This window comes from Salvia splendens, chromosome 15 (assembly GCF_004379255.2).
Source record: "Salvia splendens isolate huo1 chromosome 15, SspV2, whole genome shotgun sequence".
Taxonomy (NCBI): Eukaryota; Viridiplantae; Streptophyta; class Magnoliopsida; order Lamiales; family Lamiaceae; genus Salvia; species Salvia splendens.
Window position 1 is genome coordinate 2,379,405 of NC_056046.1, and position 18,148 is coordinate 2,397,552.

An 18,148-nucleotide genomic window follows, 5' to 3' on the forward strand; every position below is an offset into this window, starting at 1 on the left:
TTAATTTTATCCACCAAACATATTAATAGCATTATCTAAGATGTAATCTAGTCTATCTAATAATATCAAATTTAATAGTAAAAGTTTTATTCTAGACAAAACTCGTTCGTACATACATATTGTAATTCACTATTATTTCATCAAACAAATTCCCTAAAATCATATAGTCCCCCAGTCTCATTAAAATAGGCTGAATTTTTGTTCGTGTCCGTCGTATAAAAATAATCCATATTTATTTATGAAAAAAAAAATTCATTCTTTTTTACTTAATTATTTATGAGTCCTACCAACATTATATTATTTCAGTGACTTTTTTTCATTTCACTTATTTTAATAATTACTTATTTCAGTATAAAATTTGTATCATCACAATTAATCTATTCCTATGAGAGAGGGAGATAGCAAGTAGTTACATATTTTGAACAGATTGGACATGCAATATCTTCTTCTACTTGCAATATCTTAACAATACGAAGTGGCCAAGTGGGTTCCATAGGAAATTATTATTGTAGTACAACCAACCCATTTTTAAGTACTCAATGTTGTTTTTAATTTAGCTTTTGGAAAGAATATATATGTATGGCTCAAAATATATTCCAATACTCCTAAATCCTAATTGGAGATTTGAGTGCCCAGACAGATATGTAAAAGTATACTCCTACTATTCACTTCTCTTGCCTTTTATTTTCAAAGAAATACAGATACCAGCACTAATTCTTTAAAAGGACTTTTATTATACTCTCTCGTCTATAAAATGTTGTCCAATTTTATCATTTTAGTCCGTCCGTGAAAAATTGTCCATTTTGCTTTTTTACTATTTTTGGTAAATGAACTCCAATTTTCACAAACTATTTACACTCACATTCTATTATAAAACTAATATATAAACGTTGGACCCTTGGTTCACTGATTTTTTCAACTCATTTTTCCTCACATTTCTTAAAACTTGTGCTGAGAGTAATAATGATAAAACACAGCTCAGTCAATAAGGATGCTCTCTTCCCATTAATAAAATGCTTCTTCTCAAATTAATAAGTAAGTCAGAGGTTTAAATTACCATATTCAAAAAAATGAATGAAGATGGAGTAGTATTAACAAAATTCACAAATTAAGTTACTGAACGGAGTAGTTTTCAAAATAGAAATAATCTTGAGAGATTGGAAACAAGGTACACTCACCCACTGCAAAGGTAAAGCACTAAAGCCCGAAAAGGATAAAAGGATGGGATTTGGATCCCCTGTTGTACTGTGCACACAGGGATAATAAAAAAATATTTTTTTTATTATTAAAAAATTGTTTTGTGAGTGTGCACAGCAATGCTGTGCACTGCAGGGGATCCACCCAAAAGGATGGGGATGGATCCCCTGCAGTGTATGGAAAACGCAGCACGGTGCTGTGCATTGGAAACGACACCGTTTCGTGTTTATTTGCCTTTAATTAGTTGTAATAGTTGAATGGCAATACTCCATAGTGAATGCGAATGGTTGACCTTTTTTGTTCTCTTTTTTTTCTTTTACACCATAGTACTTAGTAATTTATGTTCTTTATAATTTACTAGTAAACTTTAATTAGCAGTTATATTTAAATGGTACACTAGTAAATTGGCGATTTTTTATAATTAGAAAATGACGACGCATTTTTATATTTTGATGTTTCTTTTCCTCTTTATTAATTATTATAACTCAGTTTGTTTGATAATTCAATTTTTAATTAGATATTTGTATGCAAATATTTACATGTGTTTTGTATTATAATAGTTTAATTTATTTGATAATTTAATTTTTAATTTACATGTGTTTCTAATGCACAGCACCATGCTGTGTTTTCCATACACTGCAGGGGATCCATCCCCTAAAAGGATACCTACTTTCAGTTCCATTGTCTACATCATTTACTCATTTCGTACAAATATAATTGACTAAAATTAACAATTTGAATACTCCCTCCAGTCTCACAGAGATGATCTCACTTTGATCGGGCACGAATTTTAAAAAATGTAATGAAAAATGAATTGAAAAAGTCAATGGAACGTGAGTCCAACTTTTATATATTAGTTTTATAATAAAATGTGAGTAGGAATGACTTAGTGGAATATGAGGTCCATAACAAAAAAAATGGCAAAAAGTGAATTGAGACAAATCTTGAGGGACGGACATAAATGAAAAAATAGGACAATCTTTGTGGGACAGGAGAGTAGAAAACAGAGTATTTAAAATTTTGAATATAGAGCCACATTATATACCACCTACCAGTCAAGGAAGAGAAGTCACATGCTATGTTAGGTAGTCAGATAATAAGAGGTCACGTCCTAAATGAAATACCGCCCTTTTATGAAGTGGAAAATAATGACTTTCACCACCACTGTAATTTTGACAAATTTATTTAAAAGCTTATAGAAAATTAATTTTACACTTGTACTACTTTTTTTTACAGCTTATATAGCTTATAATTAACTTTTAAATATATTTTTCTTTAATTGAATTGACAAAATTTAATTCGTGGTGAAATTTAAATCATCTTCAATCCATTTACACGAAATTAAGTAGTCTGGTTTCATTATCATTTAGTCAATTCATCTAAAGTGGGGTATTTGAGTATTTCCCATAGGATGCTTCTTCTTATACTCCATTTGAATTCATTCATACTCACAATATACAAAAAACTCAATTTACTAGCAATACTACTAGAGTGTTTACTCTAGTGACCTTTTTTCTAGTATCGTTTCTGAGATTTAACTCTACTTAAAAATACCTCTTTCTATGTTTCTCTTAAAACACGTAACATTAGTTCATTCCACACTTCACCCTAGTCCTTAGGGTGGGAGCCTTAATTGCATTTAACAAATTAAAGAGGAGTAGTACTTAGAAAAACCCTCTCCGTCCCAACTTAAGAATCTTGTTTTGCCATTTTCGTCCGTTCCAACTTAAGAGTTCTATTTCATTTTTACCATGAATAGTAAGTAGGCATCACATTTTCATCAACTTATTCCATTCACATTTCATTATAAAAGTAATGTATATAATGGGACTCATATTACACTAACTTATTTAACTCACTTTTCTTTACATTTCTTAAAACATGTGTCCTAACTAATTAGGACTCTTAGAGCATCCACAACGGTGGCGTCCGTCGCCACGGCGGTCCGCGCCGCTGCCAGCGAGCAGCTGACGTGCCACGGCGGTCCGCGCCGATGCATCGAGCAGCGCCGTGCCAGCGAGCAGCTGACATGGCGCACCCTCATTCGTCAACGGCATAGCCGTTGTGTTTAAATTATTTTTTTAAAAAAAAAAATCAGTTTTTAATTAAAAAACCGATAAAAAAAATTCACTTCCCAAAAAAATTATATCCGTTTATAACCGTTTTTTCCCACTTTTTAATTTTTAGGATTTTAATTATGTAATTTTTAATTTTTAGGATTTTTAATATTAGCCAATAATTATGTAATTTTTAATTTTTAGGATTTTAATTATGTAATTTTTAATTTTTAGTATTTTAATTATGTAATTTTTAATTTTTAAGATTTTAATTATATAATTTTTAGGATTTTAATTATGTCTTTTTTATTTTATTTGTAATTTGTAATATTTATTGTGGTTTTTTAATGAATTTTAGTATTATGGAAATGTTTTTGTGTAATTGAATTTTAAATTAATTGTGCTCGTCCTTGCGGAAGAGCACAGCTGTGGGTGTTGTGCTCTTGCCAGAGAGCAGGCAGAAAAAGTGGGGTCGGGCCCACAACCGTGCCGCTGGCAAGAGCACGGTTGTGGATGCTCTTAAGTTGAAAAGGAGGGAGTAATTCAAGACCATATATGCGTATAATTATCTCAGTTCATTAATTTTAAACTTAAAAGACCAATTAATTTGTCGACATCCACCAAATCTAGAGTTTGGAAGAACGTCGTCTCATTCGGAATTTAAAAAACATCTATGCGAGAGCTTGTAAGACTAGGATTGAGTTTTGGGCATCATCTTGTTTGGGGTTAACCACATGTGCGTTCATGTTGAGAATCATTTCATTGGAAGCTTTGAAAGACCAGATGATGCACACAAATTCTAGACGAATGGTGCTAAGATGTAAGATGTGGAAATATCTAAATAGTAGGAGTAGATATTTTAAATAGAAAAATACAATCGTCGGAGATATGTGCACTTTTAAACCAGACGAATGGGATAACCTTAGGCGCCAGTGTACATAATCTTGATAAAATCTGATGAAAAAGACTATACATTAGTCAGGACATCCGCCACTCAACTTGATCTGTTTTTGTAATTTTTGGACATGTCACCATCATGTTTGTTCAAATTATAAATGACCAAGGGCATTGAAATTATTATGAATTTGTTTTGTAAAAGCATGCTTCAGTAGTACTACTACTTCTGAACTTGTTTTGTAAAAGAACGTTATTTTCTTTAATGCTATGAGAATGAAGTTAATTTAGTCAATGGTCTTGTCTTTTTATATTCTGCTGGATATATCATGCGCAAATAAGTCAAGTTCCATACCTAGTAAATTTAAAGATCATTGTAGAATAAGTTCAGTTCAAAGTCCAAATAGATGGGGATGATTTATGTTGAATGTCTACATGGCAAGTTAAGATGTACTCCCTCCGTCTCGCCATTAGAAGTCTCATTCTTTGGCAGCACGAGTTTTAAGAAATGTAAAGAAAAATGGGTGAAAAAAATTAATGGAATAAGAGTCTTACTTATATATATTAGTTTTAAATGAAATTTGAATGGAATTAGTTAGTGGAAGGTAGGATCCTATTACCATTTTTTGTAAAAATAAACTGGGGTTCCTATTTTTGAATAGACTAAAATGGAAAAATGAGACTTTTATTCGGTAAGAGAGAGTACTAACATTATGATCAGTTAATCACATACACAAACGAAAATAAAAGAAATTGCCACATACACAACTTATACCAGGTATGAACAAAGGTCCCACCTTATTTTCCTTACACACCAACCAAAAAAGAAAACAAAGAGAAAAGCATCACTTATTTATGCTCCTAGTTGGTGGAAAAACAGCAGCAGCCCATGCACACAATCAAACAGCCAAACAAGAATAAAAGAGAGAGCTCAAGAAAAGCTAAACATAGATGATCTTGACTCCACCAATGGTGATATCTTCTCCCCCAGCTCTAGGCACCAACGTCACCAAAATCTTGTCATCATCTTCCACATCCAAATCCTCTAGCAGCTCCCTCAGCCCCAGCCTTATCTTGCTCTTCACCTTCGTCGAATTCTTGTGCGGCACCTGCGAGTACCCTCCCGCATACTCCGCCCGCTCCTTCACCTCCCCCGGCTCGTCGTCCTCGTCGTTCACAAACACCTCAAACCTCACAAACTTCGACGTATCCACCTCAATCCCCTCAATCACCAGCAGCTCCTCCTCCCCCTTCTTCCTCTTCGGCCTCTCCACCAAAACCCTCACCACCTTATCCAGCTTCACCGGGAACACATTACTCACACCAACCGCCTTAGACGCGATCCTCGACCTCCTCACGCGCGCCTTCGGCCTCTTGTCCAGCCATGGGAGGTCAACTTTCTGGTAAGAAAACCCCATTTTCTCATCCTCCAGAGTGTCCTTCACCCTCACGCGCACGAGCTGCGCGTTCTCGTCGTAGAAGACAAAGCTGGCCTCCAGCCAGTCTTCGTCCTCGAACTCCTTCGGCCTGTGGCCTCGGAGGCCACGCCACACGGACCAGAGGCGGTCCACGTTGGCGTGGAGGGAGTAGAATATGGGGTCTCGAGCAGTCGAGTAAAAGTTCCCCATATCCTCCCCCGCAGGCGAGCGGGGGTCCCCCACCCAGGCGTGCAGCGCAGTGTGGGACCCCCGCTCGACAGTGCCGGGGCCGGGATCCGGAGCGGTCCCCACCACGTATTTGGCACCGTAGAAATCCTCTATGTTCGAGACATTCCGCACCATCTCACCGTACATTTCGGTGAGGTTGGTCGGGATTATGATATTCGGGTCGGTTTTCGACGTGGAGGAGTAGAGGAGGTCGGCCGGGGTAGGCGGGAGGTGGGTCTGGTTGCGGCGCTCGTCGTAGAGAGGGGAGTTTTCCTTGACGAACATGGCCGGAATGGCCATGCCGTCGGGATTGTCCCAGTTCCAGTAGGGAATAGCGAAGGTGGGATCATCGATTAATTTCCCTAAAATTCTCTCGTAGAAATAGAGATACCATCGATGCCAAGGGAAGAAATGCCAGCAGTTGTGGATTTGGAGCTTTTCTGATTCGTCTCCGGTTTGATCGTAGGTGAGATTACAGTAAGCGCAGTGGACGTTCGCTTGCTGCATGAAGTTGCGGGGATCGTCGTCGGGGAGGGCCTTCATGAGCGCGGTGGCCCTCTCGTATTTGGCGATGTACTCCTTGGAGGCGAGGTGGGCGGCGGGGCGGAGGCGGCGGTGGTGGTGGGAGGTGTGGGGGAGTTTGTAGTCGATGATTTTGTCGGAGAATGGGGGGCAGCAGTTGACGTCGAGGGGTTGTTGGGTGTTGAGGTTTGTTCCTTGGGAGCATGTGGAGAGGTCGGGGGAGGAGATGGGGGTGGCGGAGGCGGGCGGTGGGGTGGTGATGAGATTGGTGGCGCCGTAGAGGCCGCCGATGTTGAGGAGGAGGTTTCTTCGGTCGAGTTTGGGATGTTGGGGTGTTTTTTCGACGTTTTCGGCGTTGCATGTGACTCCTGAGGGGATGTGGGGTGGCTTTCCGGTCAGTTTCCGGCGTAGGGTGAGGTGGGAATGCGAGGAAATGGTGGGAAGGGGAAGAGGAAGGGAGGCCATGTTGGTTTGTGGGTGGAAAGGTTATGTTGAAGAAGATGTTATATAGAGCATGTGGTATGTAATTATTTCAATTTGCGAATAATAATAAGGTAGGATACAAAATAAAATATACTCCAAGAGATTAAGCTGATTAAATTTTTATAACTTGCTTAATTTGGGTACGAAGTTAGAGTTAGGTACGAAGCTCATGCATTGGATGACTCAAACTTCTGACCTATTGATTGGAGGATAGACTAAATTCGTGTTTGTTAAGCGAATTTAATGAGAATTTGTTTGTTTATGTTTTAGTTGTTGATTAGTACGTTCTATATTATTAGTTTGCAGCATTTTCTCACGATTAAGTGCAACTTAGTTGCTAGTAATGATCTTTTACTACGATAATTGCATAAGGGGGATGAAATGTCAATGTTAATTGGTGTGATTAATTGAATATGTCTAAGATCATTGCTCCAAAGTTTTGAATTGATTTCGTTTTTAAACTATTCAAATTATTCAACCACTCCATTTAAAATTTAAATTTTACCTACTACTACAGCAATTTGCCCTATTTCTTTTGGAATATTTTCCGACTTAAGATTCATTGAATAATAATACTCCCTACAATATTTCTTTTGGAGTAATCATATCTATGTTTGCTAATGAAGTTTGACGGAGAACAATCTTCGGAAACTGTTAATATAAATACTCATATAAAATTAGAACTAATATTTTGTTGTTTTCATTTTATTTTATTATATATGAGCTTCAACAGATTGAAGAAATTGTTTTGACAGTTGAGAGAGATCAGGATTATTTTTCTTGGTGAATTTTAAAAGAGTTCAAATCATATTGAAAATTTCTTCCCACCATGAGGGGATTTTTGTTTTTTTGTAACTATAAAACAAATATCCCTGTTTTATTTAGTTTGGATTATTATTTTACATATTTATGAGGATATATAACCTGAAACTGGCAGCCACCACTTTAGTGTCTTACATTTTGATTATTTTTCTTTTTTCATATTTACGCATGGCGGCTTCGAGTGGCAAAGACTTTTACAATTTTAAAATCTTAAAACACCATTCGTCATACATGCATACAAAAATTATGAATTCATATCGATATTAATATTAAAATCAATGTACAGGATATATAATATCAACAAATTAGAATGGCGTAGATTCAAACCTGCCTCTATTAAATTTCATTAGAATGCTTCCAATTGTTACAATTGTGTTTTATTTTCGTTAATGGTTTCATTTTATATCGCCATTTTCGATTTATGATTTTAGCGCCAAAAAAAACTATTCAAATGCTAGTGTGCATTTTAGAGAATAAGTGAGAAGTACTTTTAAATAGTAAAAAAAAACAATTATGTCTTGAGCATACACAAAAAAAAGTAAAGTTTTCAAATTTCCAAATATTAAGATAATACTATGAATTAAACTAATGTTCAAATATACTGTACCCATTTCTTAGCGAATATTGTCTGAAATTTTTTACGATGGATTGAGAGATGAAGAAAATACATAAAATTCTTATCAAAATTCGGTGTTTAATCTTACACAATTTGATGGGACTGTAGTGGTAGATTAGTAGGTAAAGAAGAAAAAAGTTGTAATTACAAAATTATTAAAAGTGACGTTGATTTGAAACGAAAATAAATTCTTCTTATATGCGAAATGTCCTAAAAGTTGAGAATTGTTTAGTTAAGTAATCCTTATTTTATGGGCTAATTTGCACTTAAGACATAATCTTTGGCCCAAATTGCTTTATTGGGCTAGAAATCCAATCTAATCTTAAAACGAGTAATCCTTTTGGGCTCATAGTCAGAGTGGTAATTGCCTTATTGGGCTAGAAATTCTTAATTTGGACTTGAATATATATTTGGATTGGTAGTAATTATTTCCTCTTTTGGTTTAAATGTATACTATATAGTGCATAAATTGAATTGAAATCCGATTCCCGAAAAATTGTTACGGTATTAGTATGATATTGTTCATTTTAGAACAGTCCATTACAGATTTTTTTTGGATCATTCCAAATAACATTTATACCAGTCCTTACTAATTAGAGTTGTGAATATATTTTCTAATTTTTCTTGTTCATGTAGAATATTATTTGATAGTACTAACTTATACACTATTAAAAATGAATAAGTCCGTCGTCATTTTTGTTTCAAGATTCTCTATGAAAACCAATACTCCTACTTTATAGGTAGAAAAAGGTAGCTAACCGGACGTGCCAATTTTGTCAATTTATTTATCAATATATCTATTTTATAATTTATTTAGACTAGATTTGGACATTATAAGTTAGGTACAAGTAAATGTGACAAGCTGTTGGGATGGAGTAGTTGAGTATATGCACTTAAGCTTCACATGCATTGTCTATAAAATAAAATAAAATCATATCTACCACTTTGGAATTTTGCGATTTAATCAAAGCCATCTTCGGATTACTTCTAACCACTATGGTTCTTTCAACTAATTATAAGCCATGTAAGTTGAAATTGCAATAATTTTGGAATAATTAATGAAATAAATTAGTAATAATCAGGACAAACACAAACATGGGACGATAAAAATTCGTTGTCGGACTCTATTCGACGCTCCAATTACGTGGAGATTGACAATTTGCATAAAATGTCACAAGATGCTAATACTTGCCTTAAATTAGACCATGGTTGACACACAATTGAAGTGACATTTCTCCTCGAGTTTTTTTTTCCTCGAGTTTATTAACGCAAATGGGACATATTACTAATGAATTGTGATTCCTCATCTTTCATGATCATCTCTCTTATTCAGTTTGTTAAGAGCATGCGCAGCAGTGGACGGACAGCGTTCGTCCGTCCGTGCCAGCTCCACCGCCGTTGAGCTCGCGCCGCTGGCACGGCGCTGCTCGCTGCGAAGAGCACGTCCGTGCCAGCGAGCAGGCGACGTGGCGGCATGCGATTGGGCAACGGCATAGGCGTTGCCTTTGAAAATTTTTTTTATTAAAAATCGGTTTTTAATAAAAAATAATAAAAAAAAATTCACTTCCTAAAAAAATATATCTATTTATTACCGTTTTTACCACTTTTTAATTTTTTTTATTTTTTCCCTTAAAAATACACATTTTCATCTATAAATACTCTCACTTTCACATCCAAAAATTCACACCAAACTACACAATTCTCATCTTCATTCTCCCATATCCATTATCATCTTCATTCTCCCATATCCATTCTCAATCTTTCTTCCACTCTTACACCATAACAATGTCCGACCACGGCGATAACCCCCCGGGCTCCGGTTGGGACCCCCGAATGGTTCGGTTCAACCGCCGACCGCAAGGAAGGAAGAAGGCGGCGGCCAACCGCCGTCGAGCCGCGGCTCCAACCGCCGATGCTCCAGTTCCCGCTCCCGTTCCATATGAGCCACCTCCACCCCCACCAACTCGTTGTGACAGCTTTTGGCCCGACTCAATATGGCCGATAGGTCCACTATGATCCCCTCGCTACTTCGATCGCACGAGGCCATGATATTGGGCCTCCAAAGACAATTGGGGGTAGTGCCGCCGGATGAGTAGTCGTCCATGGGGCTATTTTTAGCTTTTAATTATGTAGTTTTTTATTTTTAAGAGTTTAATTATGTAATTTTTAATTTTCAGGATTTTAATTATGTCTTTTTTATTTTATTTGTAATTTGTAATATTTACTGTAGTTTTTTAATGAATTTTAATATTATGTAAATGTTTTTGTTTAATTGAATTTTAAATTGAATTGTGCTCGGTCTTGCGGAAGAGCAGTGAGTGTTGTGCTCTTGCCAGAAAGCAGGCCGGAATAGTGGCGCCGGGCTCACAACCGTGCTAGCTGGCAGGAGCACGGTTGTGGATGATCTAATGCTCTTTTAGTTTGAAGGATGGTCCCTCTTAAACTTGTGTGTCTAACTTAATATGTTTGCTCTTTTGAATATGTTTTGTTTTTCTAGACTTTATAAAGGATGGCCCAAGATGCTATCATGGTAAATTTTTAAATTTTATTTTGTGTCATTAAAATATTTCATTAACATTTAGGGAGAATTAAATTACAATAAAATATTACTCTTTAAATAGATTCGGTTGGTATCACATTTGTCCGTTGGTGTCCCTCTCCCTCCATCCAATGTTTTTGAAATTACTCTATTGTCCTCACCTCTACGGTTTATCCAAATTTTTATCTCTATGCGTAAATTCGAACTTTCAAACTTCCAACCTTTCTCTCTCATCTCTCTGCCTTTTTTTTATCGTGTCCCAATAAGAGCTGTCATACATACACACAGGTAGTGCACAATTGTCTTCATAAATGCCACAGCGGTTTCAAATTTAATGCTCTGCAAATAGCCATTCAGTTTAAGCTCTGCTCTTCAACTTTGCGCTGCTGCTGACCTTCTCAAGGTCTGATTTTCTTATAAGCTTCTTTTTTTTATACTATTCGATATTTGTTTGAATGTTTGTTCCTAGTTATTGCCCTGCTTCGAAACGCTCATACTGCATTTTTTGTTAATGGAGGAGTATCTTTTTTATGCGATTTTGTTTTGGTACTTTTTCACTTCACATTGATTTGTGGTATTGAGCTTTTTCCTCTGTGAAATGTAATCTCTGCTCTCTTTTTTTTGCTTTACCCCCCTTTTGGCTGCTTTCATTTTCAATTCACCCTCCGTTTGTAGATCCACGACTGAATCCTTTTGATTGTAAAATTTCGTAAGAAATTACAGAGATTGGGGATTCTGCAATGGGTTAGGTTAGATTTGTGGTCGAATTCTAAAAGAAACCTGCGATTTTGTTGAGCTTGTTATCTCCAATTTCTGTGTTCTGCAATTCGACTTTTGAAGCATGTGACTATGCTGAAGTTTATTTTAACTGAATGGCAATCTTATTGTTTCATTCGATTAAGCAGATAAAAAATTTAGAAGTTCATTTTGCTGTCGAAATCATTGACTTGCCCTCAAAGAAGAGAGAAATGCGACGAACAAGGTATTTGCAGTCTAATGAGTAGCCTCCCCCTATTTAATTGTGTTTTGATTTGGTTTTCATTTTGCTCTTGTCATGATCACAGTAGAGTAACAGAAGTAGCTCAACGGCAATCTCCTCGGGGGCCTCCTAACATGAGAACGTCCAGCGCTGATTCCTATCCAACACATGTTCGTCCCAGGACGGAGAGGAGCCCAAAAGTAGGCGATGGTCGGATACAGAGAGGCACCCAGTCTAACCCGTCGAATCAGAAGAAACTAGGAACTCGAATTGCAGATTTGGAATCTCAGCTTGGCCTTGCAGAGCAGGAGCTCAAGAGTCTGAAGGGCCAGATAGTGTTAACCGGGAGTGCGAAAAAGGTGGGGCAAGATCAACTTGAGAAGAAGCCTAAGAAACCCCAGAAGGCTCCCGAGTCATTGGAAATCGTAGAAAAGCACTCAACTCCAGCTGAGGCACGTAAACTGAGCAAGAATGATAGCACTGCAGTGTATGAAGCATCAGACGAAATCCAGGACGAAACTGATGTTTTTGAAGTTCCTAATGAGAAGACAACCGTGGAGCCTAAGGCTGAACCAGAACTGCCAGCTGAAGATGATGAACTCAAACCTAAGACTGTTTCGTTGTCAGTTGAAACGCCAGCAACTGCTGAGTCGGAGAATCCATTGGTTGATGAGTTGGCTTCAAAGAATGAGGAGATAAACTTGCTGAAAGCCCATTTGGATGAGAAGGAAAAAGAATTGGATGTTTTTCGTCAAGAAAATGAGAGCCTAAAGAGCCAGCTTGATGAGAAGTTGCTGAAGATATCATCAGCTCAATCTGAGGTTGATGGATTGAACCAGAAGTTGAGTGTGGTTAGCGAAGAACTGGAGAAGAGTAAACATGGTGCTTCCCAGATGAACGAAAAGTTAGAAGCGACGGAAAAGGCAAAAGAGTTGCTTGAGAATGAGATGAAGATGCTTCGTGTACAAACTGAGCAATGGCGAAAAGCAGCCGATGCAGCAGCTTCTGTTCTGGCTGGGGGGATGGAGGTGAACGGCAGGAGGATATCGGAGAGATGTGGATCCATGGATAAAGTCTATGGCAACATGTTCGATCATGTTGGTGGGTACGCGGGTTATGCAGGCTCACCTGGACTAATAGAGGATGGAGATGATGATTTTGGAAGTGAAAAGAGGAAAGGCATCAGAATGTTTGGAGACCTGTGGAAAAAGAAGAGCCAGAAGTAGATTTCGACAATGCCCTCTATTTTGATCAACTGTGTTTTCTTGAGGCTTATGAAAATGGTTTCTCACCATTTGTTATTTGTGTTGTTCTGTGTATCCTGATGATTCTATCAATCACTGTCGTAGAAGTGTCGTCTTCACCATTAATTATAATAGATATGTACTTAATTATGATTATCATGGTCGCTAGCGCTAGCGTATGGTAGAACACTAAGCTCGACATATTTCATCAGGATGTTCATCATTCCATGCTCATCGATCATCACATCAAAACTAGCTAGAAATACAACAGATCATCACATCAAAACTAGCTAAAAAGGGCATATCACAATTACCCTGTCTCAATATTGCACAACCACGTCTTCAATCTGCATCTTCATCTTCATCTTCATCTTCCTGCTCTCGTTTAGCTTGTGTGCGGTGTCAGGAAGCAGCAGAAAAGTGGGTTAATTTACGTGTTGTCGGTCTAAACAATCCGGGGTTACGAGTAACTGGACCAGTGACTGCAATTACACTTGACGTTGCAGGGAGCTTATTAGCAGCATAATTTCAGACGACGCAGGGAACAAGAAACTCTTGTTCTCCAAGGATTGCTTGCAAGAAAGCTTTAATTCATGCATGCTTTGGGCTCATGTGATATGCATTATGGGATAAGGTGTGATATATTTGATTAGGATAAGGGAGTGCAATGTAACATATGAATATCATACTTGGTAAAAAAATGGAGTATTAGATATAAATATTCAAGTATATTTGGTATGAATGCTTTGTAAGCAAAATTGTTCTTCATTTGGGCAAATGCTGTGTTTATATATAATCCCATGGGTGTGGGGATTTGAGATGCTTCATTCTACTCAATTACAAAGCTGACCAGTATATGTCTTATGTAGAATGAATAACAAGATTCTAACATTTTTAAAAAAAAAAGTAATGCTATTCCCAAGGAAAAAATGTTAATGACATTGCTATTGTGATGACAAGACCAAAAGTTTGGAATCCCCTCTATCAGAATAGTATGTATGGTTTTGCTTTCATTCGACAATACATCATCTGGTAACCTTGTAACCCTGCAGAGCATTGAGCATATATGCAAAATATTATAAAAAAAAAGAAATAAGGTAGTATAATAAAGTAGATAGTAAAATTAACAGGGAATAAAGAAGTCATCAGTTCCATGCAGTTCGAAGTAGAGAAAGAAATCAAATGTGCATACCTTCACTCTTTTCAGTAGATCCTTAGCCTTCGGATCGTTAATGAAATGATCACGTACCGGCTGCATAGTGTTACAAGGCTAAGTTAATATGCAGGTAACAAAAGAACGGAAACTGATTTTGAGTCAGGAAATCAATTCTTCATATAGGTTCATAGGTTGGATTCTGTGTTTTTCCTATTAGTCAACCAGGCCAACAGGTTCAGATAATCGTACTAACAAGAATCAAGTTGGTAGCTATATGAGATCTGAATCTAAGTAAAAATATTGCTGATAAGCTCACATGGAAAAGAACATGAAACAAAGCAAAATATGAGTCATTTCCAGCGAAACTATAGCATAGTCCGATGTAATTAAACACACAAGAGATGCACATTCATACCTAGAAAGTGCTGCCTCAAAATTTAGGCTACACAATGTTTGGGGAACTTTCAGGTAGATGAGCTAAATATGTTTCATGCTCAAATGCAAAAGGAATGATGATTCAGAATTTAGTGCACAACGCATTAACATGAAGATATAAAGTGCGTCACCACATCAGAAACAAACACTTGGGTCATGCCAAAAGGAACAATTATATATCTAAATCAATACTTAAAACAGTCAAAGCTATATTTGTGTAAGGTAAAGAACATAAATATCACCTGCAGTATCCGGTTTAGTGATTTAGCAAGAGCAGGTTTGAGATCTCCAGGATGAAGCTCTCCACTTTCGTAGTCACCAACTAAATCTTCAAAACTCTTGAAAGTCCTGAAGGATGTGAATGTGTAAAGAAAATAGCTATAAAATGTTCCAAATTAATTAATACCAACGTGTATATATATCTGCAATATGGATTGAAAACAAAAGGTTTAAGCAAGTCACCAAGACCGGGACTAGATAGATAAGTACTGTATAAAATAAAATCAGAAGCCAGGACTTACTTATCACCCCCATTCTCTTGTTTCCGCTCAACTGTGAACTCATTGAACCATGGGATAACAATGTATTTGATGTACTCTAGGCATGGGTTCTTTTCCGCCACTTTTGGGGGGCAGAAGGCTTTCTTTATCTTCAAGTTCACCTCAGCCTGTGACATTTGTTTTCATCAAGCTAGCAGAGGCTCACAAGTAAAAGTGTAAAACTATAATAAGAAACTGCTGATCATGGTCCTTTGTTGGAAACTGGAAATAGATAATACCTCCTCGTCCTCCATGAAAATAGAAGAAGATGGATCACTCTTTGACATCTTCTCTTGTCCTTCCTGCAGACCAGGGAGCATATCTGCATGTAATTTAAAACAATTAAATTTAACATAATTTTAATAGGACTGTCACTTTTGTGAAAATGGTAATATTATGCTTACGATGAGATAGTATAATGGGCTTGTTTTTTCTTTTGATGTCATCACAATATTCCCTAGCCAACATATTCACTTTGCGCTGGTCCATACCCAATTGGCAGATGTCAGCCTGTTTCAATACACAAATTCACAAGTCACAATATTGTTATCTGATGTGTCTTGCCTTCAAAGTTCATTGATAATATTTCTGTTTCTCATCACTATAGAAAAGTAATGAATCATAATTAACAAATCAAAACTAATCAAATATATGCACTTTTAGTTTTACAGTTTTACTTTTATATACTCAATCAGTATGTCATTTCCAAATTAATCCAAGCAACAAAAGCATAACTATATACTGTGTTTATAAAAAGTCACCTTAAGAAAGAATATATCGGCGCATTGCATGCATGGATAGAATATCTGGGCTGCTGACAATTCATCTTGCTCTGACCGGCCCATAATTTGACAGCACCTAAAAGACGACAAAAGTTAAGACATAACGGTTGTGATTAGATATTCACTTAGCAGAATGAGAAGGATAGCCATACCTCAAAATCCTAGGAAGCTTGTTTCTTCTAGCTATGTCCATTACAAGGGGCCAGTACTCGTGAGCCCGGGAGTTGATCTCCTCAGAAGACCATAGAAATTCTACCTGACCTCCTTCGAGGTTCATTCCTACAGCTTTCCAAATCTCAATTAGGTATTGCCCTATCACTTGAATTTTTTTCAAGTCACCGCCCATTTTGTTATTCAGCTGTGCGAACCAATCTGCAATCCATATCTTCACATTGCATCCAGCAGAAGTCAGTTTGTTGACATTGATAGCCTTCATAACTCCCTGCACATAGATGTTTGATCGTTCCATCAGACATTATCACACATAAGCATCTACATTATGTTGTTTCCAAAATTTACAGGTATATTCATCTACGTTATGACAAAAGTGAAATCCACCACCAAAAAGTGCTATTTCACAATCACATTCCATCAGAGCAAATCAAAATCAAATAACATCACTATCCTACTATATGAGATCAAGTCCTCAGAATTTTGGTGCTAAAAATACTCTGCAGCAACAGTTCTATTTAAAAATCAAATTCAAATCAAGCCAAAAGCCACAGATCCACACTCAGATGATGACAAACTAGATTCATTAAAAAGTCTGACAATTTCCAGAAATACCTAATGAAGCATTTTTCCCATCAACTGAAGGAATAAATAATACTACTAATCATCAAATTCTGCACACGCTTAACAATACCAAATACAAACAAAACAATTAATCAAATATTGAAAACAAAGAGAATATTTTTCCGCTAGACTATACAAGGAAATGGATTCAATTCAGTAACCTGAGCAATATGCATCCTTCCAGAAGGTTCAAATCCATCATAGCAGACAATCCGAGGCTTCTTCGCCAACAATCTCTCCAATTCATCCTCTTGTATGCACTCCTCACCGATGCTCCTTATTAAATCGAACCTCTCCTTCAAGCTCAGCCTATTTACAGTTTAATCCAACTAATTAAAATTCTAGATCATGCCCTCGGCAATGAAATCTCCCATAAAATAAATAGGACTAGAGAGGACTTACTGCGGTTGAGGAGAAATGGAAAGAGACTCTAGCGGTTGAGACGGAGGGACTTCACTGCCATTGTTGCTGCTTCCTTCGTTCTCCATTGAAAGTGTAGGGTTTAGATTGGAGCGACAAAATTCCAAATGGGAACGGTTCATTGACTCTACATATTTAAGCTTAAATAGGAATACATAGCTAAGAACAACTTAAAATTTGGCATTGGAAAAGAGAAATGCAAAAGGAATAAAGCAACTATAGCAGATTTCAATAAAACTAAATTTTCTGTATTTTCAATCAATTAAAGATTAGGTAAACCATATATAAATAAGCATATAGTATTAAAAGAATTTACTATAGTAACAACTAACAAAAAATCACCTTTACATATGTACGTATTTTCAAATTTGTAATTTGATGTAAATTGGTCAAAAACAGAGTTCAGGATACGTTCAAAATTAATACTTTGGGATAATATTATATCACAATATGAAAACTAACAGGAAATTTATAAAATTTGGTCAAATTTGATTTGATCCACTACTTCAAAAGTTAATCGAAAAATCGCGAAATTTAGATTTATTCATAATTATCTTCTGTCAATAAAAATTGTAAATTGTATCGGGTATAATAGTCGAAAAAAAGTCATATGAACCTCACCACTAATGCATTAATGACTATAAATAAGGGAAATATTGTTGTTTGACTTGAAAAATATTGACATTTAATTACGCTTTAATGTCGGATATTTTCTATCATGGATTATTACAAACATACTTCCTCTCCCTTAAAAATAAATCACATTTGTTATTTTAGAATGTCCCTTAGAAAGAAATATTTTCTATTTAAGGAAAAAAAATATCTAATGAAACGGTTCTCATTCTCCAGGATAATACTTCAATCATTTTTAGTTTCTATCTATCTCTTACGTTATCATCGATTGTGCATTAAAACTCATGTCGTTTCCAATGTGGTTTATTTTTTAAGAGACGGATTGAGTATAGAAATTTTCAAGCCCGTCACAATTGATCTAATATTCATAGTTTTATTTTAGTCGACTT

The 18,148-nt window shown here is 36.4% G+C and overlaps 3 protein-coding genes across 3 annotated transcripts; 1 reads left to right on the forward strand and 2 right to left on the reverse strand.

The window, feature by feature from the left end:
• Positions 1-4,831: 4,831 nt before the first annotated feature.
• On the reverse strand, positions 4,832-6,802 carry LOC121767266 (polyphenol oxidase I, chloroplastic-like). Its single transcript, XM_042163503.1, has one exon. The coding sequence runs from the start codon at positions 6,779-6,781 to the stop codon at positions 5,090-5,092; it is 1,692 nt and encodes a 563-aa protein (XP_042019437.1). The 5' UTR covers positions 6,782-6,802; the 3' UTR covers positions 4,832-5,089.
• A 4,172-nt stretch (positions 6,803-10,974) lies between these two features.
• On the forward strand, positions 10,975-13,155 carry LOC121769153 (interactor of constitutive active ROPs 1-like). The gene is made up of 3 exons (XM_042165865.1): positions 10,975-11,179; positions 11,682-11,758; positions 11,841-13,155. Exons 2-3 carry the CDS (start codon positions 11,745-11,747, stop codon positions 12,979-12,981), a joined length of 1,155 nt encoding a protein of 384 aa, XP_042021799.1. The 5' UTR covers positions 10,975-11,179; positions 11,682-11,744; the 3' UTR covers positions 12,982-13,155.
• Positions 13,156-13,707: 552 nt separating this feature from the next.
• Positions 13,708-17,363, reverse strand: LOC121769467 (tyrosine--tRNA ligase 1, cytoplasmic-like). The gene is made up of 10 exons (XM_042166276.1): positions 17,109-17,363; positions 16,868-17,015; positions 16,064-16,353; positions 15,891-15,987; positions 15,534-15,639; positions 15,369-15,451; positions 15,112-15,257; positions 14,833-14,938; positions 14,192-14,251; positions 13,708-14,045 (listed from the first exon to the last, which is right to left on the reverse strand). The coding sequence occupies exons 1-10, from the start codon at positions 17,246-17,248 to the stop codon at positions 14,025-14,027; spliced, it is 1,197 nt and encodes a 398-aa protein (XP_042022210.1). The 5' UTR covers positions 17,249-17,363; the 3' UTR covers positions 13,708-14,024.
• Positions 17,364-18,148: the final 785 nt, after the last annotated feature.